The sequence below is a fragment of the Falco punctatus genome, assembly GCF_963210335.1.
Source record: "Falco punctatus genome assembly, chromosome: 5".
Classification (NCBI taxonomy): domain Eukaryota; kingdom Metazoa; phylum Chordata; class Aves; order Falconiformes; family Falconidae; genus Falco; species Falco punctatus.
The window spans coordinates 61,256,585-61,283,173 of NC_137584.1; the positions used below are offsets into that span (position 1 = coordinate 61,256,585).

A 26,589-nucleotide genomic window follows, 5' to 3' on the forward strand; every position below is an offset into this window, starting at 1 on the left:
CAGAGAAAGGCTGAAACGTATGTAAACTGAAATATTTCTGTTTCAAGCCAAAGCCACATACTTGTTTCTGACCATTGCAGTCTTTTCAGCACATCCATGTAATGTTTTGATTTCCTTTTTATTTGCCACTTTATCTTTTACCACGTTGTCTTGGAAAGTAACTAACATTGTTGTGGGTTTTTAATAGTTTACTCCAAGTATGTTTGAACAGGCAGAAGTGAAAAGTCATCAGTTGTTGTCTCTGTAGCATTCTTATTAGTTTAATTCCAGTAAGTGTACAACTATTTCTAGGCTAATCAAGTAAATTGGACTAGCTAATCGTCAGTTTGCAACATACCTGTGCATTAGCAAAACAAGGCATGTCTCTTATGCTGGTATGACTTCTGCTGTGAGTACTAATAGTTCTCTGCCCAGACCTGGCAGAAAGTAGGCCCTGAGTAAGTGCTGTTAATTTTAAATAATTTGATCTTTAACACTTCAGATTACTATCAACAATACTTGCTAAAATAGAGCTTTATCCATGTACCCTCCTAGTGTGGAAGTGGCAGAATCACAATTTTGCCAATTTTTTTTGCAGCGCCCCACCACCAGCCCCTCAACCCAGGAGTTATTCCTCTCCAAGCCTTCTGTATTAATTTTAAAACTAATAAACATTGTGGCACTAGCAGAGAGCTCTTTCTAGAAGTGTTTTCTGTACCTAAGTATGTGTTACTAAAGGGTTTTAAAATTATCTGTAACTGTATTTCATGTGCAGAATTGCCAGTTTAATAATATTGTAACTTGTGGGCATAGTATAATTAATCTCTGCAAGTGAAAAAGGACCTTTTCTGGAAGGGAAAAGGGAGGCATTTAAGAAATACCCACAATCTGCAAAGCCAAAGTACTATAATTTAGCAAGATCCTGTTCCTCCCACTTAGAACTGATTTTTGTAGTTTCTTGTATGGGGTATTGAGGTGTATGAGAATTTTTTAAAGCCTGCCAAATTTCATATTCAGAACTGTCTTGTGGTGTACAACAATGTATTTTTAACCTGTAAGTTTATGTAGCTTTAGAAAATAAATTGTATATGTATTTAAACAATATGTTAATCTAAATTGAAAAACTTCAACATCTTTCCTTTACACACACACACACACACACACACACACACCCGTCTTGTTTGTCTTCACTGTTGCTGCTGGATTCCTTGGAATTTTAGCATTCAGTACGCAGTCTTAATTTTGGAAATAAGCCTGACATCTTTCCCAACTAAATGAATAGAAACTAGTCTAAAGAATAACATTAGCAGATACGTGGATGAATGACTCAACACAGCATTTGTGAGAGGAGGTCATGCTGCGCAACTGCTGGTTTTTTTTTTCAAAGATGATGGTCAGGATGAAGGCAGGTTTATTATCTTTTTAGATTAAAAAAAAAAAAAAAAAAAACAAACATTTTTCAGGATTGTTACCGGCCTCTTGCAGGGATCCATTGCTGCTGAGGCCACGCTCTCAAATTACTTATCACAGCACTGGAAAACCAAGTGACCCGAGTGACAGTTTGGCAGCACTAACAAGTTACTTGAGGTAGCTATGGCAATGGCAAACTGCAAACAGTTCCACGAACCCAGCGGATTCCCCGACAGATTGTAATTGCACTTCAAAATAGCAAATGAGGTCTAACATACCTAAACTTAAACTTGCACGTAGTGGCATGGAACGTACAATTCTAAGTTAATACACAGAACTGGTGAACTTGAACTCTTAAGTAGTAAAGGGCAAAGACTTTTCAATGCAATATATGGAGGCCCATGAAAAGTGGCATAGATGGAATGAACAAGGATTTTTTTGTCCCATGTGGGGAGCAATATGCTTTGTAAGGGGTGGAAATACCAAATCAGTAGGCGTCATGTTCAAACAAATAAAAGGTGGTTCATAATGGAACATGTAAAAAGCTGCCTGGCTGGCCGAGCCCAAAGAGTGGTGATGAATGGAGTTACACCCAGCTGGTGGCTGGTCACAAGTGTGTTCCCCAGGGCTCAGTATTGGGGCCAGTCCTGTTTAATATCTTTATCAACAATCTGGACATGGGGATTGGGTGCACCCTCAGTAATTTTGCAGATGACACCAAGTTGTGGGGGAGTGTTGATCTGCTTGAGGGCAGGAAGACTGCAGAGGGATCTGGACAGGCTGGACTGATGGGCCGAGGCCAGTTGTATGAGGTTCAACAAGGCTGAGTGCTGGGCCCTGCACCTGGGTCACAACAACCCTACGCAGCGCTACAGCCTTGGAGAAGAGTGGCTGGAAAGCTGCCTGGTGGAAAAGGACTTGGGGGTTGTTGGTTGATTCAGACAGCTGAATGTGAGCCCACAGTGTGCCCAGGTAGCCACAAAGGTCAAAAAGCATCCTGGCTTGTATTAGAAACAATGTGGCCAGCAGGACTAGGGACGTGATTGTCCCCCTGTACTCCACACTGGTGAGGCCACATCTCAAGTACTGTTTTCAGTTTTGGTTTGCTTGCTTTCAGCAACAGGGATGCTGAGGTGCTGGAGCATGTCCAGAGAAGGGCAATGAAGCTGGTGAAGGGTCTAGAGAACAAGTCTTATGAGGAGTGGCTGAGGGAACTGGGGTTGTTTAGCCTGGAGGAGACTCAGGGGGGACCTTGTCGCTTTCTACAAGTACTTGAAGGCAGATTGTAGTGAAGTGGGTATCAGTCTCTTCAGTAACAAGTAGTAAGTGATAGGATAGGAGGAGATGGCCTCAGGTTGCACCAGGAGAGTTTTAGATTGGGTATTAGGAAAAACTTCTTCACCAAAAGGGCTGTCAAGCATTGGAACGGGCTGCCCAGGGAAGTGGTGGAGGTATTTAAAGGAGGTGTAGATGTGGTGCTTAGGGACACGGTTTAGTCATGGACTTGGCAGTGCTTGTTCACAGTTGACTTGATGATCTCAAAGGTCTTTTCCAGCCTAAATGATTCTATGATTCTATGTAGCTGAGCTTGTGTTGTATGATGTATGCAAGCTGTACGATGCCGAGGGCTTCCACAGAAAGCAAAGAGATGAGTGATGTAAGAATAATTTATCAAGCACTATTAAATACACAAGCTGGCTCTAAAATGCACAGATGTGCAAAATACTAGAGATTAGAAGACTATTCTAGAAATACCACAGCATTATTTCATGGTACACATATGAAAAGCTAATAGCACAGCATTATTTCATGGTACACATATGAAAAGCTAGATCAGTAAAAAAATTGAAATTGTTTCTTTTCCACTCTTACCAGCTGGTAATAGTGACTGAAATTAAAAACATGAGTGTTGCTGGGGCGTTGCCAGTACTTGAGTAAGTGTTTCATGTTTTGGCATAGCACACTTTAACAATTAATCACTCTTGACACTTTAAATTGGTAATGATATTGGATAGGAACCTTTTCACTGAACTTTAAATAAAGGAAAATACTGTTTTAAAATCCAAGTCAGCTTGTGAAACAGCGCTCTAAGAAACCTACAGCTCAAGTCAAAACATAGGCTTGACAAAATCAATATATATTCTTGAATATGTTGACAACAACGTAGTTCGGAGTTGTTAATATACAATGTATATGCATATAAAGCTGAAAAAAAACAGATGCTTGATTGATTTTTTTGAATTTGCATATTTAGTGATACAAAGTATCTGATCTTACTCCCCATGTTAAAATCTGAACTGTTTTTAATGACCAGATTAAGAAAAAATTGTGACACTTGTATTTGTGTATTTTTTTGGCTGGAATTTTGAGTCTGAAAGGAAAAACTGGAGGAAGATTTCATAGGATACATCTGCTTTCACTGAGCTTCTTCAACTTACAATAACTGGAAGGTGACAAAACAAGTTTGCCTCACTGGCTGAAAACAACGAAGAGTCTAAGATCAGGGTGTGGCTGAGTCCGATTCAAATATAGCGATGTATACAATTTTTTTTTTTCTTTTCCACAAATAGTACAAAGTAGCCCAAAAGAGCAGTTCTTCTGACAACAATAGAGGAAACTTTTTTTGAACATTTTAACTTTTAAGGGATGTTCACTATTGTTTGTATGTGCTGAATTTCCATCATACTAAAAAAATTACAAATTAATTTTTGTACTTCATATCAGAAACAAAAAATTTAACTGTCTTTCTGGAAGAAAACCCCAACATTCTATTAATCTTCTACAGTCAATCAAGAACAAGAAATCCTAGCTTATGACTCTTGTTGGATGGTGAACTATTATAGGTGAGGGAGCTGACATATACAATGATCTGAGGCCATTTCATAGTTCATCTTTCCTTATCTTCCATTTTTTTATATGCTTTGCCACAGTTTCCTTCCATTCTGAATATGACACAAACTTAGAAAAAGAAAAGGAGTTGAATTTGGGAAGAGTAAGGAGCTTGGCTTCCATCTTGTTATAGATGGTGCATTAGGACACATCTGAAACTTTCCTCCATGTAATGTTCTATATGATATGCTTGCAGGTTACAAATCTTCATCTGTTTCACATATATGTATGCGTATCCGTGTGTGTATGTGTGTGTATCTATATCTCCAAACATATTTGGTGATGAGGAATGTGGATATTCTGGAGAACTGTGCCGCCTTAGTTGCTGGCTGGGGTTAAACCGTGACAAGAACCAAACCACAAACTTGGTGTACAAGGGATGGGAGGAAAGTTCTAAACAAACTGTTAAGTGTGTCAGAATACACTGATTCTAGCATCCTCGCTGTATTCTATTTCAGGCTTTTTTGGCTAAAATATAAGCCATGTCTAAAAGCCTGGGCTAGACAAATAAAAGCTTATTTTGGCCCACCCTCCAAATAGTTTGGCCATAAGCCAGTTGTGGTTCTTAAGCCATATGGCCACATAAGTTCAGTCACAGAGCTGTACTAATAAGCTTGTCCCTGCAGTGACACCCTGCAAAGTTATAAGAAGTTATTCATCTTCTGATCGCTTTTTAAATTCTGCTCTTCCCACCCACCCATGAGGTGCTACTTCATTCTCTAATGTGATCTCCTTTTCTTATTAGCGTTCTTATTACCTTTGCATGGTTAAATATTAAAAAGCATGCTGTTTAAATGGACACACTGTGCATTAACCAGAGGTGATCTAGACTGCTCTATGCTTCATATCATGCTATTCTGAAATGCTGGGTAATCAGTCATCGTAGTTAATCATCCACAAATCTTGTTAGCAGCAGGTTCTTTTTTGTTTTCTTCCAGATCATTGCAAAGGATTTCAAGTGTTAAACTGGAAAGGATGCTCTGTAGATGCTGCTGGTTCTTATAATTAGTCTAAATAGTCCACTTGAAATTCCATGTTGACTGATTTATTTTGCTCTCTCTTCAGTTAACTAGCTTGTAGGCTCTTTTATATGTTCTCTATTCATCACTTATATGGAATAAATGATGCTGTTAGCAAAGAGGAGAGAAAAACAAGCAGATTTGACAAAGGAAGTGAAATGGAGCATATATGACTACTTGGTCTGGAGGTTTTGGTAGCGACTAATGATGTTTCGCTTTGGTAGGCTTGTACATCTGGTTATCTCTTTTATCATCAAAATTACTCACTTCAAGCTTATGTTTTATGAATGTCAAGTCCATTTTCTCTACCTTGAGTACAGTATTTTTTTTACTATCTGAAAAATGTATCTGTAATTACCTGAGATGTATGAATTTGCTCTGGGTATTGCTTGTGATATCTCCCTTCTTTCTACGATAGCTATGAAACTCTGCCGCGGTGACTGCATCTTTGCTGGCACTTTTTGTAACCCAATGCTCACTATTAGCCAAATTTATAGCAGTACCTTAGGTGTATCACAAAACAGTTCTTCTGTTCAAATATTCTGTGTCACGTGAGTGTGTATTGTAATTGTCTAGCAATAATCTTTGCCTCTTGTAGACCATGACTCCTGTGTAATTCCTTGGGAACATTGTGTAGGAACTAACGTGAGTGATAACTGTATTTAATAATTTATGTGGTGTGCTTTGAGAAGCATAGCATATATAGGCTTGTGAAATATTTGGTTTTATTCCATAATAAGAAATGTTCATTTAACTTCTTTGTGTTCCTTTTTTGTAATTATTATTTTATTTCCTCCCACTCCCCTTGTTTGTCTAACTGGTTATGAATGAGTGGCTACACAATTTCTTACACTCTTAATTTTGGTTTATCCTATTGGCTAACTTAGTGTAAACTGCAGTTGTTCCGAAGTCGTAATTTTGGCCTCTAAACTGACACTTTAAAAATGCATTCGGTGTTCTTTTATCAAGAATTTTGAAGTATAACTGTTCAAGACAAACCTGACTATTTAATTGCCACATTAATTGCTTTATCCTGTTTTCTGAAGCCTTCAGAATAATAGCAAAAGTTGTTTCAAATAAAGTAAGATCTACCTGAGATTCTTCCATTTTCTTCTGTCTGCCTGCAGGGAGAGGTCTATGCTCTAAGCAGGCCATGGAGGCCAAACTGGGGGGGAGGGAAATAAAAATCATAGGAAGTGTGTGACTCCAAGGGTGATTTCTCAATAGGGTTGAATTCTCCTCTTTTTCTTCTGACTCAGTAGTGAATTGCAGCTCAAGTACTAATCCTTGAAATTGAAAGCTCAGTTGTTCAGAAGCAGTGTTAGTTGTATTACAAGAGGATGACTGTCACAAAGAATGTCATTGCAGGTGAGCCTATCACAGTCCACTCAAGCAAATCAGGTTATAGGTGATTTTTCAGTAAGTAGTGCTCAGTTGTAAAAGTTCACCAGGAGCTGCTTTTGTTGTATAGAGTTACTAAGCATTTCCAGAGTCTTTGCAGAAGTGTTCTTGAGAACATGTCCTCCAGCAGTTTTCCGCAATAGCTCTCACTTTCTCATGCGCTCCGGAAAAATACAAGTTAGCTAGCCAAGTTTAAAGGAATGTTTTTCCTTTAATATGAGAGAAGGGCAGCCAAGATCCAAATAAGCTCTGGGTTGATGTGATGTTCTTCTTACCAAAGTACGCTGCAGTGTTATTAGTGGACTATCTGGGGGAAAACATATAGATAGCTTCCTTCAGAGTATGAAAGGGATGTTCCAAAAAGGATGGTATAAACAATTAACAGCTGCTAAAAGGAGAGAGACCATCTGGTTCTGTTAAGTGTACCAAGTAACTGTCATAATAATCTCAAGTATTACTTTGTTTAAGATGATACAAATGGAAAATTATTTCCTACCTGGAAGCTTAAGAAAGGAATATGATGTCAATCCTGATATATGCAGGTCTCCGATAACTTCTCCTTTTCATGAGAAAGCAGGAAACCTTGATGGTAGTAAACATATGAGTTGACTGAAGTAGTGGATTTCCTACTTAAACATGAGTAATTGAATTCTGATACTTCGTAAGTCTACAAAACTAAGTTTACCTTTTCACCAGGTATTTCAGAGGCAAGGTGGTAATCAAGTTCTGTAAAGTTAGTTGTAGCTACTGTCTTATTATTTGCCCAGTGCAATCAATTCCTGAATAGTCAGCTGTCCACCTGAGTCATTAGCCCTGCTGCGGGAGAGATTGGACCTAATGACTTCCTCTGTGCCTTACAACCCAAATTATTTTGCAGTTCTTAATGTTTCTTTCTGTGTTTAAGGTCTGCTCTAAAGTATATCTTAACAGTAGTTTCCATTCATAATGAAGATTGCTGGAGCCAAGTTCGTAAAGATAAAATTGAGTAAAGTGGCTAAAATTGAATTTTTTTACACTATTCAGTAAACAGGAATTGAAACTCTTCCTAGAAAAATGGTGTTTTGAAAAGGTCATAGCAAATTTGAAGGAAGTATGGGAAAAGTCATTTGAGTGGGTTTATTTTCTCCTCCACCCTCCACATTAACCTTTCAGTATGGGTTCATGAACATTTAATACATGCCAAAGTGAACATACTGCTGACGTTTCATCTTGCAGTGTTAGATGAAGGCTAACTCTTATGCATCTCCATAACCGGGGTAAATGGGTGCCACTTTTGCAAACAACCAGAACTTGCTCTGAAAACTGGCATCTGGCAGTGTCTCTCCTGAGCTGAGAAATTCATGTGTGCAAGTGTGCATTTGCTCCCCCAGTGCTATCTTGTGCAGGTTACATGGTGATGCACGGTATCAGAAAAAAAGTTTTTCAGAGAGAGTACTTTCTAGAGGGCTTTCTTAACTGAAATGTGATCAGTACTTACCAGCTTCTTAAAGCTTTATGCATATTATTGAGTATGAAAACAAAAAAGCAACTGATTTTTTTCACTCCAAACTGGAAGAAACAGTCATTTCTCTACCATATTTAATGAGTTACATTTTACGGTTAACTGTTCTATCAGTGTTTAAAAATGCAAAATTGGGGCTGAAAATGCAGTACATCTTCTGCTCTTCAAAACTTCATTAGTAGAAGAAATACTTAAATATTATGGTGTTGTGTTGTGGCATAGGAATCAAAGTTAAGGCTGTAAATTACTAGTTGCCGACTTGAACGCTTATATGCCCAATTTTTAATTGCATTAATTGAAATTGGATTTTGAAATTAATTAAAATTAGATTTAACTGAAAATTGTTGGATTTACTTCCAATGGAAAGTAAATCACTGGCTTTTCATGTATTTCAGGTAACATTCAAGGAGCAACAATAGTGGATGCCCTTGATACACTATACATCATGGAAATGAAAGAGGAATTCAAGGAAGCCAAGGAGTGGGTTGAAAAAAACTTAGATTTCAATGTGGTAAGTAGCATTGCTGATAAACATTTAATGCTCTGTTCGGTCTCCGGGGGCCAATTGAAGACTGGGTTTTGATAGTGCAAGCATGATACAAGGCTACAGAATTTAGATTGTTGATAGACAAAAGAAGGTAGGGAGCAGAATTATAATAAACTTACTGCTCTGCTTACATGCAGTTTTTCAGTCCGAGAGGTTTAGGTAGATGGGAGGCAATGAGCTGGCCTGAAGGAAGGAATAAGGTTATCGTTGTAAAGCAACAGAGACCTTTCAGCTCTTTTGGATGCAAGAACTGGGACACTTCAAGCGTTAATTTTTTAGTTATGTAAACATTTTATATGTTTGCTTTGTGAAATCTTCCACAAATGCGACTTGTGTTTAGAGAAAACTACACACCATAAATACCGTTTAAATTCCTTTCTGTATACTACTGAAGTTGAACCCCATGAGTTAAGCCGAACTACTGACACAAACTGAGCTGCTTTGGTCTTAAGAGGCATCAGATCACAACTGCATGTATAAATCTTCCTATTAACTGGTAAATATGCAGCTGAGAACAGAGTTCATCAAAGTTCATTATTAAAGCTTCTATTCTAGAAAGGCCCTGAACAGGACAGAACCTCTGTAAAAAATTCAATTAAATTGAAATGTCCTGGTTTTTGGGTTGTTTGTTTTTTTTTCTTTTGGGGGTCAGAGTATTTGTTATTGCTGGGTACAGAGAGCCAATGGAGTACTTCTGCTGATCAGTGTAGGAAAGTATTGTGGTCACAGTACACTGAGCTTAAAAGCTCTTATAGGTGACGTATGCAATGGCAGAAACACTTTCTGAAAACAAAGTACTCTTTCTAATATGTTATGCAAAAGTCAGGATTAATTATGTTCTCCTACATGCTTGAGAATTAATTATCATTTTAAGAAGGAGAAATTAAGAAGAGTGGATATTATATAGTTTATATAAGCAGCAATTTAGTGTGCATTAATGTTTACATTAATAGTGTAAATACAGGATATTAATTTGTGCTTCCAAGTAGTGTCAGATGTCTGAATGACATGCTGACTGTAACTTGTGCATAAGACTTTTTTTTTTCTAAAGGAATTTTTGTAATATTAAAATCCTTTCTTATTAGCTTAACATTATTAAGATGTTTAAAAATGTAAGAACAAAACATCATAGAAAATAGCAAACTCCACTTTAAAGGAAGAGCTGAGCTCCACTTGGAGTAACACCATAAAGCGCTGTAGAGTGATTTACATTAATAACACTAAAATCTTCAGGTTTATATAAATCTTGTTGGATTTTTTGCTGGAAACTTCTAGATGGTATTGCCTACAGCTTCAACTCCTCTTGTTAATTTATGTACTTTTAAAAATTAGGTAGCCTTTTTTTTTCCCCCCTCAGTAATGCTTAAAAGCTATGAAGTCTTTCAAAATGTCTGAAATTTTGTATGGCATTAGTTGGTCAATGCCACAATCCAGCATTTACCAAAAGTTACAGGTAATACTGATATTCCTGTAAATAGCTGCCTTGAGTTTGACACCTCACAAAATATTTTTTTTAATACTTCATGATCATATAGAATTGAATTCTACATTGACAACAGTAATGAATAGATGAATTTTCCCGAAATGGAACGAGCAAACGACAATAAATAACTTGGTATCAGTTTGTTTAATGGCTGAACTGTTTGAAGCTGCTCAGCTTGCACTCATTTAGTTTTCCACTTTAAATATAAGTTCTAGTTTCAAATGTTGCTTTGTATTTGTATCTTACAGTTTAAAGTTGGAAATTACTTAACACAAAGAACAGCAGGGCCCTCTCTTTTGTGTTTAACCATTTATCATTTATTAGGCATTACTTGACATTTTCTGCATTAATGTTTTGTACACTTACTTGCTCCTGTTTTAGAAACCTTTCTCCCATGAAAGTGATTTAGTTTTTAATAACTGACACACTGACATATCCTTAAGTGTTATTTCTTGTGAGTAGTATAAAATATGTTTCTGTTTATTTCCTGGGCAGTGACTGCTTAATCGTCTTTTGGGGAAGCATGTTTGGCCTTTATTTATATAAATAGAATTATTTTTTCTCTCCACTTGATCGTAGAACTATGCTTTTAAAATTTTTAATTTTTTTAAGATGTTCTTTACAGAAATAGCTGTGACTACTCTGTAGCAGAATCTTTTCTCTTTATATTCTTTGTCAATGCAGCTGGATAAAGCAAGTTTTCCTCTCTAGAAGTTTGTAATACATCAGATATTTGTGTACATGTTGAACTATTTGGCCAGCACTCAATCATTCTCATCACCTGATCATAAAAGCTTCCAGATGTCACTTTCTAAAGTAGGCAGTAGTTCATCCACATAAAAGGATTTGTAGAATAAAGATGACTTAATGAGAATTGGCATCATCTTGTCACATATATAGGTTTCAGTTCCTCAATTCAATGAATTAGTATTCAGGGTTACTCTTGTTTACCTTTCTGAAGAAAGCAAACTGTTTTGATTTCAAAGGAAAATTCTAGTTAAGTAAATGCCACCTTTCTCAGCAAAGTTGTGAATTTTGGTAAGCTTGTGAGTGGAGGTGTTTGGAAGCTTCCCCATTCAGCTTAGGCGATTTTTATTATAGCTGGAGCTGTTAGCCCTGTGATTTTATAACTGAGATATCCACATAAGCAATGCTTGGAGGTTTTTTCTTTTATAACTGCTGAAATTCCTTGTGTTTTATACCTTGTTGAAGTTTCAGCTAAACTTGAGTGGTCCTTCAGGAATTAAGTTGGATTTTCTGATTCTGTTAATATTCTAGGAGATTTAGACATACATATACCTTTGGAAAAAGTTGATGTTTGCAGTGGCTAAATCCATGGTCTTTGCATCGTGGATTTGTGCTCTGTTTTCTATTAAATTACTTCACCTCCATGGAGGTGTATAGTTTTGCTCTTCAGTTAATATGGCTGAGGGTTTGGCCTGACCTCCCCACGCATGCTGCTGCTTGCACACCCCTTCCACGCTGCTCGTGCGTGGCCGTGCCTGAGGCTGCACTGGGACAGGTTGTACATCAGCACTTGCAACGGAGGAGAAAGGAGCCAGTCTTTCATGGGATCACTAGGGAGCTTGGCTGTTTCCTAGCTACAGCTACACACTGCTGCGTGCTTTTTTGGTTTTATTTTTTCATAGTTTGCTTTAGAACCTGCACACACAGAGAGCATTCATAGCTTTCTGAAAGAGTTTCTGTACCACCACCCAACTTCTGCTTCATGCTGGGGAGAAAAAAAGCTATTGGCCTCTGCAGTGCAAAGGGTGAACCCCAATGAATCCATACTTGGGAAGAGAGATTGGAAGAAGGATCTTAATGAGACGCATGAAGGGGTCAGGGTTAGGGGAGGAGCGGTGTGGGGGTTGAGCCGCATGGCACAGCAGTGAAGGACTGGGAGTTCTTAAGTATTAGAACTGATGGCACTTTGCTTCTACACCCAGACACACCCCAGCTTCTTTAGGGTGAGAGACTTAACTGATCCCTCCCCTTCTTCTTCAGCCCTGCTAAATTCCTTCCCTGCAAAAGGACATTCTTGCCCCTACTGCATACTGAGAACAGTCCTTGGCCTACATGTTGTCCTAAAGTGTGCCTGGGCATTGGCTGTAGTAACAGGGGCCCAGACCAGACCAGAAGGTGCTAACTAATTAAATGGTATGTGGGACGGTGCTTGAATTCGTGACCTGACTCGCTGATCAACTGTCTGATGTGCGTGTAGTCAGACAGGACCAGAATGGGAACAAGGTATGGAGCAGGAAGCTGTGTGCTTGTTGAGACAATAGGAAAATGGTTATTCTACTAGGAGATTATCTCAAAGGTGAATTTGGAATCAAACTAAAATAACCTTCCTGTTGGTTATTAGTGGATTTTGCTTTGTTTGCCTCATCCCTCTCTGTTTTTTGTCGAAATGAAGGATGGTGGGAAGTTATGATTGCTCAGTTAGATGAAAGTCGCAGCAGTCTGTGCAGCAGCTCTACCTGTGTGGATATAATTTAGCTGACTTTAGCTGACATTTTGTGTGAGCACTGACTCGTTGCATATTATGTGTCTCATCACAGATACTTTCCATTGTTAACTGCATAGGACAATCAACCTAGGAAAGAGTTGCTGTTGTGCTGTGGGGGAAAGTATGAAGAGCGTTTCGTTATTTGCTTTTGCAAATAGGTACTAAATGAGTTTGAGGAACTGCATAAAGAGAAGAGAAGAGAATGAATAAGACAGCAAGGATACATTCAATCTTGTGTACTGCCAGCACTCTTAAGCAAAGCTGTTTACAGAGGTCAGTCAGTCACTGTTACCTGATTTTATAAGCCACCCTGAAGCTTGAAGGCTTACTTAGCAGTTCTGATTTTCATCTTTGTACCTAGCTTTGCAAGTTCAAGTATCTTTTGAAAAAGCTTTGAGTGCATCTCCATGCAATGTAGAAGTTTTGTGTGTAATATATCTACTACTTTAGGAAGTAGAAAAGAGTGGAAAAAAAGTATAGAAACTTGGAACTTAAGTTTATCTCTACTGCCACGTACAGATTAACATACAACTTTTCCAAGATCACATAATAACAAATATTATTTGTATCTTATTATTAATGCTTCCAGCATTTATATTTAGCTCAAATCTGTCGTGGTGGGACAGTCAGTAACAGGGCAAACTTTCAGAATCGAGATTGTTAATTTCTAACTTCAGCACGTACAAATTTAATTCCTACTACTCTCAAACCGTAGGCATTATGATCGACCTGTTAATATATTTAACAGATCATAACCTAGTGATCTGGCTTGGACGCAGATAGGGTTGTGGCACTTTATTTTTGGTGTTTTTCTCTCTTTAAGTGAGAAAATCAGAAAGTTTCCTAATATAACAATTTGTGACTGAATAGCTTTACTATTAAAAAAAAAAAAGCACGTGGGAGGTGCGAGCAATTTGACTTCAAGTAAATGTACAATGGGTCTGTGAAGAACCTTAAGAAAGTCAGCAGCTGAAAACGGTTCTTTAGTTTGTAAGACTGTCGCAGCACTCTCCAGACTATCAAGCTGCAGCAAGGTCTTTTACGATCTCATGCCAGCATACTCTTCATGCCAGTCCCTCCACTGCCTTCTCCTCATCCAGGGCACACTCTCTTCTCTTACTTCTTCCTCTCTCTGCTTCTTCCTCAGCTGCTCTCTTCATTGGCTCTCAACCACTTAACTTAACCAGCCACAGCTGCACCTTATCTACATTGGCCAACCCACCGCCCCTGAAGCCAGCCCACAGCTGTATATTATCAATGATAATTAACCCAGCTTCATTCCTCTACAATTCCCCCCCTTTGGTTTTTTCTTTTCCCTTTTCTTTTTTAACAGGACTATATGTTTACTACTTTGCCATATAATTTATTAGTACACTCTAAATACCAGACTTCAAAGTGACTTGATTTTGGTTTGATTACGAATAAGAAATTATTTTGATGGGCTAAAAGGAGATCTTGCACATTTATTATTAAATGCAGTTCTTTTGCTACTAGAGTTCGTTAATGCCTTTAGTAGCACTTTATTTTTGTTCCTGTTTAAGATCTTAAAGTTTGTCATGTGGGGACTTTATCAAGGTTAAATAGCATATTATGCAATAACCAAGCTTTGACAATTGCAATAAAAAGGTGGCTAAAATGGTTTCCCTTGTCTGTGGGAACAGAGTATTTTAGCAGGCTGCCACTAAATTTCATTTGTGGAATACAAATGAAACTTACTTCCCCCACAATTGCAAGTAATTAAAATGTTGTTAAATTACAGTAGCTTAAAGTGAGCTATTGTGATACTCTTGGTGTCTCTGTCATACTTCCCAGACTGCTTGAAAATGCTAGAATTTGTTGTTCCCAACCTTTGTGGTTTAACTGGGAGATATTATTTAAAAGTAATAATAATAATAATTACTTCTCTCATTTCACTGGAAACATGGTTCCTTTGTGTCCATTTTTTAGTCTAGAATTATGCACATTATTCAGCTTTGCTCAGTGTGGAGTCCCTGGTGTTCTCTTGCACAGCTTGTTAACCTGCAGGATATGGGCTGTTTACAACAGTACGGTATGGTATGTAGGTGTGGGGGGAGTACCTATAGTTCTTGTACATAGGAGCAATAGATGGAAATGCAGATGAGGTAACTGAAGTTTTATTACACTCTTGATGAGACAAGAAAAAGAGAACTGAAAGAAAGAAAGTTTTGGAAAGAACCTGTGCAAAAAAGACTGAAACAATTATTTGGTAGGATTTGTAGCCTTATTTGGATCTTTATAACAACAAGGAGAGTAAGCTTTTTATCAGATATAAATTAAGATATTGGGTATAAATTATTGTGAATACATTCATCCATGTAAAAAGCACACAGTATTTTCTCCAATTGAATTATGAATGGCAGAGCAAGTACAAGTGTTAATGAGTGCCAGGTGGAAGCTTATACTAGATAAATAGAATTTGGTTGTATTTCAAATGAAATATTTCAAAATCAAATATTTCAGAAGAAAACATAGACAGAAATTGTTTTGGCCTTGGTCTACAAATTTATGGAAAGGAAGACTTTCAGGAAAGATGCATTAAGGAAATGATTCAGAAGGATGTGAATACTGATTTTTGGGAAGCTGGAGGAGTCAAAGGAAAAAGGCTTCAGGAGAGCCCAGCTGACCGTAGTTTTGTCGTCTGAACAGTGCCTTCAACACTAAATTCAACCACAGCTCGTTGAAGCTTTAACAGTTTACCAGTTGTAGATTAATTCTCTGGTTTACAGAAGGGCGAGGGAAGTGGTGAGATGCAGCTGAGATCAGATTGGCCCTGTTGTATGTTTGCAAATAAAGTACAAATGCAGGGTAACATAAACTAGCTAATGTAACAATTCCTCCCTACCCCGTTTGGTAATAGTTGTTGCTTTTGGAAGATGGGGCTTCCTAAGGTATAGTCAACCTCCCTTTCTTTAAAAGGAGTGACTTTAATAGGTTTAGTGGTTAAACCTGTAACATCCTGCAGCTTCTTGAGTGTTTCCAAGCTATGGTTCTTCTCTTGGTTAAAAAAATCTTATTTTATATGCTTATTTTAGCATTTCTCCTTGTCAAGCCAAAATGTGGTAACACACAGCTGTTTCGTTCTTTTGATTGTAGAGACTTGCTTATTCGCATAGCCTGAATTTGAGAAGGAGCGGTCTCCACCATAAGTAAATAGGTTCACTTTGGTGTTATGTGTCTAGCCAGCAAACGTAAAGGATGTTACACCTCTTTGTCAAAATAATTTTGTCTTTAGAAGCCAATCAAGGAAACCACATGAAATTCCATACAGTTGTCAAGTTTTAACCTTGCACCATGTAATGGATACATATATTGCTTTTCGTTTCCACTTTGTCAGTATGGTGAACTGCAGTCACAATTTCTCTGGATTTCATTTAGTGCTTGGATGATACCATTTATGATTCACTTATCAGAAGATCAAATAGCGAATGATAAATTATTGAACAAATGTAAGATGAAAGACCAAGTTACTCATATACTTCAATTAACATAAAAGCCCTGGAAGTAAAACAAAAATACGTTCCCAATATACATATCCCTTTCCCAAGCATCTACATACTTTAAGAATCCTTTATACAAGGGAGGTCTCCAAAATCAGCAGCCAGAGTAAGATGATATTGCACAGGAACAGTAAGAGCTTAGCACAGACCATGTACTAAAAAAGATGTTTCAGATATCGTCATACACAGCACGTGGCTGTGCTGCCTAATTGGAGTACTAATGAAAAGACTGTAAAATTAGAAAGAATATCTATCCAGTTGGTCAGAGCCATATTACATACTTGGGATTTTACAAAAGGAACATGATAGTCATTTTAAAATAAGCCTATCCAGTCACTTCTCTTTACAGAAGTTCCATTAGATATAATGGAATTAATTCAACCGTATCTCAGACCTGCTATATAATGATAAAATGATGGTTTGAAAGAGAAGACTAAACTTAAAATAAAAAAATAAAATAATTCTGGCATCTTCAGCTGCTGAAGTAGAAACTTTGGGAAGTGAAGATGGAGGGGTTTGCTATATGTCTTGGCACTGTTAAATAGATCGTAAGGTATTTGAGTACAGCTGGATAGCTGGATCCAAGAGCAAAATAAAAATTAACATTGCTTACTTAGGATCTGAATGCTGAGTAGAAATATACAGATTCATTTGTGCAAATTCTGTGTGGATGATGACTAGAAATGTGAAAAGAGGGTAGTGATCAAAGTATGGCACCTTAAGGGTGTAATACAAAAAATTAAAAAAACAAAAACAAAACAACAAAAAAACCCAAACAAAACCCCCCACCAAATCAAAACAGAAAGAAGGGTAAAGTTGGTATAGCAGAAATTGCTACTTTTACAAGTTCACTTTTCTTAACAGACTTCTTCACATGAACTTTCCATGTAAAGATGAATCTTTCTTTGACATGAAATTATAAAACTTCTTGAACTGTTTTGCAAATTGCTGTAATTCCTGTGCTTTCTGAGAATACTATTACCTTGATGTAACGAGTTTAAGAATGACTGTGTATTAAGCATACAACATTCAAATCTACCATTAATGAAATGTCTGTCCATTTCATTAATTGCATCTGCTTTAGTGGCTTGTGTAAAAGTTTTAGTAAGAGACAAGGATTTCAAACAAAGGTTCAGAGATGTGTACAAGTAAGGTATTGGAAATCTGTTAACATTAAAATAATGGTTAACTTCAAGAAATACCCTGAAAGATCACCACTTCAGCAAACATTCAGGATTACAGTGCAATTAATCTTTGTGGTTTGACATTAAAATCTTTATTCACATTACTTCAGAGTCTTTTAGTCTGTAACTGATTTCCAGAAACAGATGTCAGTGCATACGTACTGAGCTTTTCTTAAAGGGCCTTTGCATTCCTGGAAAGATAGTAATGGTTTGTGAGTTAAATGACCATATTAAATCCAGAAAGGCAAAATGTAAGGTACTGGAGACAAAATATTCAGCTCATATATCACTTCAAGCAATTCAAAATGAAAAAGTAATTTAATTCAATCCTCACAGGAAACACAAGTGTCTGGGATATCTGATTAACTCATTTCCTTGTCTAATACCTACCTCTTTACAGCTTCAACTTTCCCACATCAAAGAAAAGTTCTTGGCATGTGCTGAGGCTCAGGACTGAAATGGAAAGAACTTGAGCTTCTGAAGAAGGTTCTTAAAGTGAAATACTATTTTTAGGCATTTCAGCTAGCTCAAGCTCCAGGGAAAAGAAGCTGCCCCTATTAGTCCTTTTAATCATCCTTTCTTCAGTCTGATCAGGTCAGCCTTTCTTAAGTCTGATCAGTTCTTTACAAGCTGTTTTATGCATTGGATGTAGTTAAGGTAGACTTCTTCATTTAATGTAGAGTTTTTACATAGGTAGCCTGCTTAGACGAACAGGTGTATTGTCTAGTTAGTTCAGAACTCTAGAGGATTTAAATGTTTTTATATCCATCTCCCCAGGTTTGCCATATATCATGGTATATTAAAAGGAAACACAAAGAAAAGGCACTAGTTAAAGTTGAATTGAATACCTGTTCCCAGTTATTTCATTCTGCTTCTTGCTGTATTCAGTGAGACGATGACTGAACACTTGGAAGCAGAAATATCAGTTTAATTTTGGAAACAGAAATTAAACCTTTTTTGCCTTTGTAGTTTCTTTCAGAAAGAATAAGAGTAGACCAGTAGTGGGATAGCTGTGGGTGAGGAGGTCCTTCAGAGTTTTAGTACACTTAAGATAAACTTAGAAAAAATTTACGTTCTAAACAGTGCAAGACAGCAAGATTACTTTTTGAGTTTGCAGTCTTAACACGTGATGCCAGGTCTGAGTTTTCAGCAGGCAGATGTGTGATGGCTTTATTTTGTCTGCCTCTTTGAATTGTGCTCGTGTGTATACAAAACCTACACAGCACACGCATATATAACGTACACATTATATATTAATCAGAGCAATTCTGTGAATGGAATTATATCCTGAATTTTTAGAGGGGGAGGAGCAGGACAGATTTTAGAGGAAAAAAGTTAAATGCGTCAGGGCAAGTGGACAAGCATTGTAGCAAGTCTGTGAGTGTTTTTTGAAGTCTGTACCTTTACAACTGATAAAACACTGCACAACTCTGCAATGTGTCTAGATACTTTTCCTTAATCAGAGTGCCTTGCAAACTGTAAAGCATGAAGTAATGCTTCTAATAAGTAACCTAGTGCTGTTTTCTTTTGCAAAGGCAGTTTACTGGAATTTAAAATCCATAGAAAAGAGGGAGCAACAACTTCTTTGCTCCTACATAAACTGGTATCTGCATGTTTAAACTGGGAAAGTACAAAAAATAGCTGAATGAGAAAAGCCTGCAAGCCCTTTGGAAGAAAATCCTACAGCCCCACCATGCATTGATTTATATTAAATATAGCTCTAATGTATTTCACAAATAGAAGATGGAAAAAACCACTCAACAGAAGCAAGAGCAACCCAGAACACACAAAAGTCAAACACCTGTTTATGTGCCCAAAAGTTTAGAGTTTAGAAGATTGACTGCTGGGTGCTATTTTTCTACAGAAATACAAAAATATAAAAAGTAGTATTACATAAAAAAGTGAAAAATAAGAAACTTCCATAGATGAGCTTTCAACTGAATGCCTTTTGAGTAGATTGAATGTTGTGTGTCAGAGTAAAATTGGAATTGACTTAGTAAAGAGCAAGAGAATGAAGCAATCATGAGACTCAGATTCTTTATTTAGGTTTGCATTTTAAAAAGGCAGAGAAGAATGTGCTTTGACTTTTGGGATAGATAATGGCTGTATTTGTACTGCTTAATACAACGAACCTAGTCTCTATCATTGGTAAAGACCAGGCCAGCTTCAGAAGGGCTGTCACCATCATAGTGAAAGATCATCTGCTTCCTAGTAAATACATGTCATGATTACATTTTTATCATGAACATATAATTGACTCATTCTAATATTATACACACGCACCCCATTTTACAATAACTTGTGTTTAGACTGTGAGTCGCATTTAGGGTGAGGTTGAGGTAGTGTGGGACATGATCTGAGAGTACTTTTTGTGTCTGAGTGCTGAATCATCTGCAGGGAATTAGATATGTGGATTTAGAGGATGACTTGTGTCGAAATGGAAGAGGTGAAAAGTTAAAAAGGATGAGGATGATGGAGAGGATATTTTGTTAATAATAAGAAGAGAAGAAGATACTTCAAAATGCTCTTAAGTTCACTTATGTTGGCTTTCCCTACATCATCTGTGTTTTGCCATTTACAGCTGGTGTAGCTTAATACCTGCATGTATATAAAAAAGACGAAAACAAACAAACAAAACCATACAGAAAAATATCAGGGAATAAAACTATGTTTGTTTATTTCAACAGAATGCTGAAATTTCAGTATTTGAAGTGAACATTCGTTTTGTTGGTGGACTACTTTCAGCTTACTATCTTTCAGGAGAAGAGGTAAGATATTTCCACATGGTTTATCTGAAATATCGTCATCTAGATAAGTAGTTAACTTTTAGTTTAATAATTTTTATTTATCCAATTTAAACTTGTTTAGAACTTTGAAAATGGCTTGTACAGCAGACATCTGTCCAGTGGCTTTTCTTACTTCTGTTACTGTTGCTTACTGTAAGTCTTAAAGCTATTACTTCTTGTAAGTGTTTTGGGGTTGGTGTTTTTTTCCTGAGTTGAAACCATACTCAGTACATTCTTACTGGCCTTTGTGCTGGCGTATGTAATTACGGAGTTCCTATGCCATGGTAGTGGTAGATTTGGTGCATCAGGTTCCTGATTCACAAATTGGTTTCGAGCATATCCTTTAACTCCTGTAAACAATCCTTGTGTTGGCCTTCCTGAAGCTGAAGCATCAACTCATATGGAAAAGACATGTTAAGAACAAAAAGATAACTGGTAAGCCTATACATGTGAATGTCTTTAAAACATTAATATCCCATTGATCTCTATTGCCTGTCATGGTTCCTGGAGAGGATGAAGAAGCAATTTCGTCTAAGAGCTTTGACTAATGCAATATTATTTCTGTAATATATTTGGAGAAGCTATACTGAGTTACGGGTACTGTGATACTTTAAATTTTTAGCCTGGCACTTGAAAAGTCTTTTATCTTACTAGCTTAAATGCTTTTTCCTGTCTCTGGATTATAGCAGTATTTTATTGTAGGATTAACACAAGTTTAATACTCTTTAATCATAAGTTGCATTTACCATTGGATTTCTTAAAATCCAAAACATTTACTGGTGGAAACTCCACAAAACCCTAAAGATGTATTATTCTCTTTCATATGTCAATTTCCCACATACTGGCTAAAGCTCTGTTTTGAACCTGTCACTTCAACCTAAATTCTATGGTGTGCATGTTGTTTTTTGTTAAATTTTTTCATTATGTTAAAGCTGTCTTAGCAGGTACTTACTGGGTCATGTACCTGACAAAGCAGTTATAAGGAGACAGTGTTCCTCTAATATTTTCACATCCTAAGTAGACTTACCTGTTTATTTCCCATTATCCTGTCCTGAGCATAGGTGATCTTGAAAAGACACTCATGTTTTACAATATACAGGTTTTCATATTTTAACTGTTTTGTAATTTTCTGCAGAAAAAAAATTGCACTTACACCCATTTCAAGTTCACACTTAAAAGTAATGAAAAAATCTGAGAGGTGCTTGGTAGCGCATTTCTAGATCTTTACTAAATATTATTTTGCTGTTTCACCTCTGACTCTTGAAGGAAATCCCTTGTGCTCCTCCAGTAACTCGGTGCCCAGAAAAGTGTATGTAAGGATGTCTAGAACTGAAAGCTCTTCCTTCTGCGATTAAACAGTTGTATCTTTCACTGCAGATCTGTGTCTTACAAACAGGAGCGAACTTTTCCAGTATAACCTATTGCTGCATTTTAATTAACCAGTTCTGACAGAAGCAGAGGATGCTTCTTGGCAGACAGTGAGCTGGCAGAGGACTGCACGCAAGCCTTTATATCAAGCGGCAGTTGTCTGCCAGTAAATGCTTCAACCATTTGTTATCTGTTGTTGATTTCATCTGTGCTGATGATTTGTATCTTGTGTCTGTTAACGTGCAGTCTCACTTTCAATCAGTGTGTATAGTTTCTCCTAAATAACACCTAGTCATTGCTCCTCAGCCATTCCTTCAGCTTTAAAGAGGCAGCTTTACTACCACCTCTTGCACTAGATTGATAGCAACACTGGTGTTCAAATAAAACTCTTTTACAAATGAAATGAGGAAGCATTTAAAACAAAGTGGTTCACACAATGAATAATTAATTGGAACTCTTTGCAGTAGGATATTGGTGATACTGGATGCTAATGTCCATTCTAAAAATGGATGGAGTTATTAATGAAAGTATAGTGGGCTCCTAAATGCAAAGCTGATGTGTATGATTAAGGAGCATCCTGAGCTCTTGCAGACTGGGAAAGACACCGTCCAAGCTTGCCACTGGTTTTCATACTCTTTGATAGACACCTGCTGTCCAAGACAGAATGATGTTCCTAGACTAATAGTTGTCCTCGAGGCTTAGAGAGTGCAGCTCAGCACGCTCTGCCTTTATCAGATTGGGGAAACTTCCTGATTTGTCTCCAAAATCCAAGATACTGAAGCAATAGCCAAGGGCTGCCTTATGGGAAGAGCAGGGTGTAGCAGTTTCGAGGACAGAGCCGCTGTGCAGCAGTGTGAGGTTTCCCGTGTTGTGTGAGTCTGTCCTTTGCTGGTGCTGCTGGCAGGTGTGGAAAGGACTGAGGGCCCCAGAGGCTGGCTGCCACTGCAGAAAATATATCTTTAGTCATCCACTAATCCATTATGTTAGGGGGCCTTCCTAAGGAGGTGGAACAACCTGTGTGCAGACTGGAGGATTAAGCTTTCTCAGTTAAAAGCTCATTTAATTCTTTATCAGATTAACTATTTAAAAATCTTATGTTTGCTGTGCTCACTTATCAATATCCTAATTAAAGCAAGCTGTGTTTCAGTAAAAGGAGTGACGGAAATAATTATTGTTTGTACTTCTGAATTACATTTCCGTGGGTAATGATCCAAAGCTGCAACACATTGTATGTTCCATAATCATTTGCATGTCTAACTAATCATGATTAAAGAATATCCTATCATACTGAGTAGTTCCTAAAACATCCTGCTCATGTAATAGTTCATTTAGATAAAGGCACCAATGTGAATAATTCTTAAAATGATCAAATTGGATACTTTGCCACTTGGTAACTGTGTGTGGTGCTCACTTGCAAATAGAGCTATGAGATGCGTTCTATTAAACTTTCTACAATTTCTGCTTTACTAGGATTAATATGAAATACCTAAAAGTGGTAGAAGAATGTTGTACACTTTAAGTCACTTTTAAAATTTATTTTATGGTTGCTATTTAAACCCCTGCTAGAATTCCATCAGTTATCAAATTTTACTTGAATAACAGCTACAAATACCAGAAAACTTGGTTTCAAGATGAGTAGCCTTTCAAGGACTGCTTTTTTGTTTCTTTGGGTTTTGTTTTTAAGTCCCTTGTAGTAATATTGCATGTGAATGCTTCCCTTCCATTTTTCCATGAGTCAGTGGCTGTACGAGATTATTAAAATACACTTGTCTCCTTTAAAGCACTACTAGTATTGATTTGTTTGCTTGTTTGCATGAAAGCCTCTGGAGAAACCTATAATATGGTAATTTTAACCCATATGAACAGGGCAGATATTTTTGCAGACTTTCTTGATCATTTTGTTTTAATTAAACCCAAAGTTGTTAGTAGACATGCAATTCCTCTCCTAAACAGTTTGGTATGCAACCTTTTTTTGGTTTTGTACTGGCATAAGATGTCCAGTAAGGGAGAGGTTTGGTTTACAACTGCTTTGATGTACTTACTAGTCTGATTCTGGTATACCAAGGCTCAGGAGCATGGCATGCAATAAGATCCCCTGTTCTGCAAACCCACGTAACTGGTTTTTTTCTCTTGCCTGAAATACACTCCCAAATGTAGTCATATAAGGAGCTCATTCGTTAACTTCTAGAGGAGGACAACGCTATATCCTCTAACAGCAGCTAAGAACTTTCTTGGAATTCATGGAGATGAGAAACACTATTTCTGAGCACTATGATCTTCATTGTTGGGGCTAACTGTGATACTGGTGCTGAAAGTTATGGTAAGCATATGGCACTGCTTGTAGAGGATATACAAGTCTAAATACTGTTCTGGCTAGCTCTTCTAATTTACTGATATCTGGTTCTTATAGGTACTGTTAAAGCTGTGTAATAAGGGGACTGTTTTACTTGAAGGCTGGTTCCACAGTCAGGGAATACATTGCATAGGCAGAAATAGAAGGAGCTTTAAATAATTGCTGTTTGTACGAGTAGCAAAAAAGTAAATTTAAAATGCTCTGAAGTGAATAAGGAGCATGTGAGTTTCAGATCCAGCTGGTAAGTTCCCACATTCCTTTGAAGCTTTTCCAGTTTTTGAATGGGATGAGTAATATTTTTTTTCCCCCAGAGTTAAAATATTTTTCATTCAGCAGCTGTTCTTCCTGCATAATAAAACCTTCTCTTTTCTAAAATAGCTAAATTCTAAAATAACTAAAAATAGTTATTTTCACTGGAGGAAGACAAAATAAAGTTGGCAATGATGTTCATGTTGCCATTTCTTTCCATGGTATGAAGCAGAAGTGTGATAGATTTTTTTTTTTTTTTTTTACTTTGGCAGTATATCTTGTTTAAAAGATCATGAGTTTATCCTGATCATGATAAAGGAATTAAAAAACCACAAAAAACTGTTCTTCATGATGATAAACGTTGGGCTTTCTAAGTTTCATCTATTACTCTTTAACCAACTGTTAATTAGAAGTAAAAAAGGTGGGGTAAAAAAAGTGATGATGTATCACCTAACTAGTTTACATCTGCATTTTAGGAGTTACAGTGCCACTATTCAGCTTCATTTGATGATCTTGGCCTCCTGTCTGACTTCAGACCTAATAACTGCCCACTTAAAACAGCCATGCATCAGTGATGGTAGTGCTGTCTTATTAATGAGCAGCAGACATGAAATAGTGATGCAGATGCTATTGATCTAGAGCTGCCTTTGCCAGGCTAACCACAAAACATTGCTGACTTCATGTAGTGCTAAGACAGTCTCCAGAATTTAGCTGTAGCTGGTTTTATCTGGCTCTCCCTCTCTTGTAGAGGTCTCCCTTCACAGAGAATATTTAAATTCCATAAACACAAAAAATACGATTAATCATTTAGCAATCTTGAGTAGTAGGGAGACAAAGTTTGTCACCTATACAAAAGTATTGGCTCATTTCTGCAAATCAGGAATGTAAGTTCCAGTATAGGTGCCTTGGGGATCTTGCCTCACTGGTGTGAGAATTGACCACATGTTTTATCTCCTGCTTCCTTTCACCTAATGACGCTAATTAACAAGAGGACTTTTCCTTTTATTTCTTGGAAGCTTGATTTCTAATGCTGTTTGAAACATCCAGTCATGCTGTATCAGCTTGATCACTTCTGTGTGAATGCCACTTAACTCCTCCTTTAGCATCTTCATAGACTGGCAGTAGAATTCCCTGTTTGATAGAAACTAGAAGACTGCAATTGCCTGTAGTTTTCTACCCCCTTGTTTTCAGATTTGGGTCCTGTTTGCCACCTACCAGCCATCTGCTGCCGCTTTAAGTGATGTATCAGTACTTCAGTGGTGTTATCTTTCAGTTCTTTTGGAGCTCTGGAACCTTGATGATTTGTTTCATTTTTATCAATTTATGATTTTTTTTGTTGTTAATTTCCATAGAGTCCTGGAGTCACCTAGCTTAGAAGGGACCTCAGGAGGTCATCTAGTCCAGCTTTGATACTGGGACAGTGCATTAGGCTTGTCCTTTTAAAAATCTCCTTGCATGGTAATCTGCCTAGGCTCTTCAAGACTGAACACTGGGGCAAATACAAGTTTTCTGCAATGGCTTCATTTCATGAACTGTGCTCTTTTACACAGACATCTTTTATTTTTTCCTCCTGACTCTCTAGCAGGCCTTATGTTTCTCTTTTTTTGTTAGCTTTTTTTTTTTAACTTTAAAAAAATTGTTCTTCAAAAATTACTTTTAGCTTGACCTAATGGTTTTTCATTTTACTTGTCAAGCATCATCAGCTTCTGTATTCCTTAATTGGACTTAATATACTCTTACTTTTAATTACCTTCTTTGCAGTTACACCAAAAGAAGATAGAAGTCATCTGAGCCTTTTGGTTTAAGAATCTTGTAACTCTGAACCTCATCTTTTATCCTCCAAGTCAGCTCCAACCATTTTACCCATTTGGCTGCTCCTTTCTAAGTTCATTTCAGCTGGTCTTGATTCTCTTTCCAAACTTAAACATTACTAGAGTGAACCTTTTGTTTATAACAGCATGTTGAATTGGAGCATGTGGCCCCTGTTAGCCAGCAATATGTCAAACTAAGTCAAGAACTACTTTTTCTTTTATAGACTGAGTTTCTGCAAGAAGCTGTCATTACAGTGTATAAAAGCATGGTTTATATCCACTCAGATGTGGCATTGAACAGCCTACTTGGGGGCAGAGAAGGATTTAAAATCTCCTGTTTCCCACAATCGCAGGCTGTAATCTCCATTAGTATTTCAGTCTCTTCACCACGTTTAATAGATCTAACGGTGTTCTTTTTCTGTGCTAGCTGTGTCAAAATGTACCACAGAATCCCTATGGATTCACATTCTGGACATAACCTTAACTCCTAAAATTTTCTTTGATGTAGAATGTTCTGCTGTTGCAAGCAGACTGCCCTTCAGTCCTCTATTTCTGTCTCTTTAAGTTCTTGCAGTGCAA

At 37.3% G+C, this 26,589-nt stretch overlaps 1 protein-coding gene across 2 annotated transcripts in view; it reads left to right on the forward strand.

Moving 5' to 3' along the window:
* The window catches only part of MAN1A1 (mannosidase alpha class 1A member 1), a 152,016-nt gene that overhangs the window by 42,491 nt on the left and 82,936 nt on the right, over nucleotides 1–26,589 (forward strand). For both annotated transcript variants that reach the window (XM_080389075.1, XM_080389076.1), the window contains exons 3-4: nucleotides 8,595–8,710; nucleotides 20,131–20,211. In XM_080389075.1, coding sequence (XP_080245201.1) covers nucleotides 8,595–8,710; nucleotides 20,131–20,211 — 197 coding nt within the window. The remainder of the gene's footprint in view (nucleotides 1–8,594; nucleotides 8,711–20,130; nucleotides 20,212–26,589) is intronic.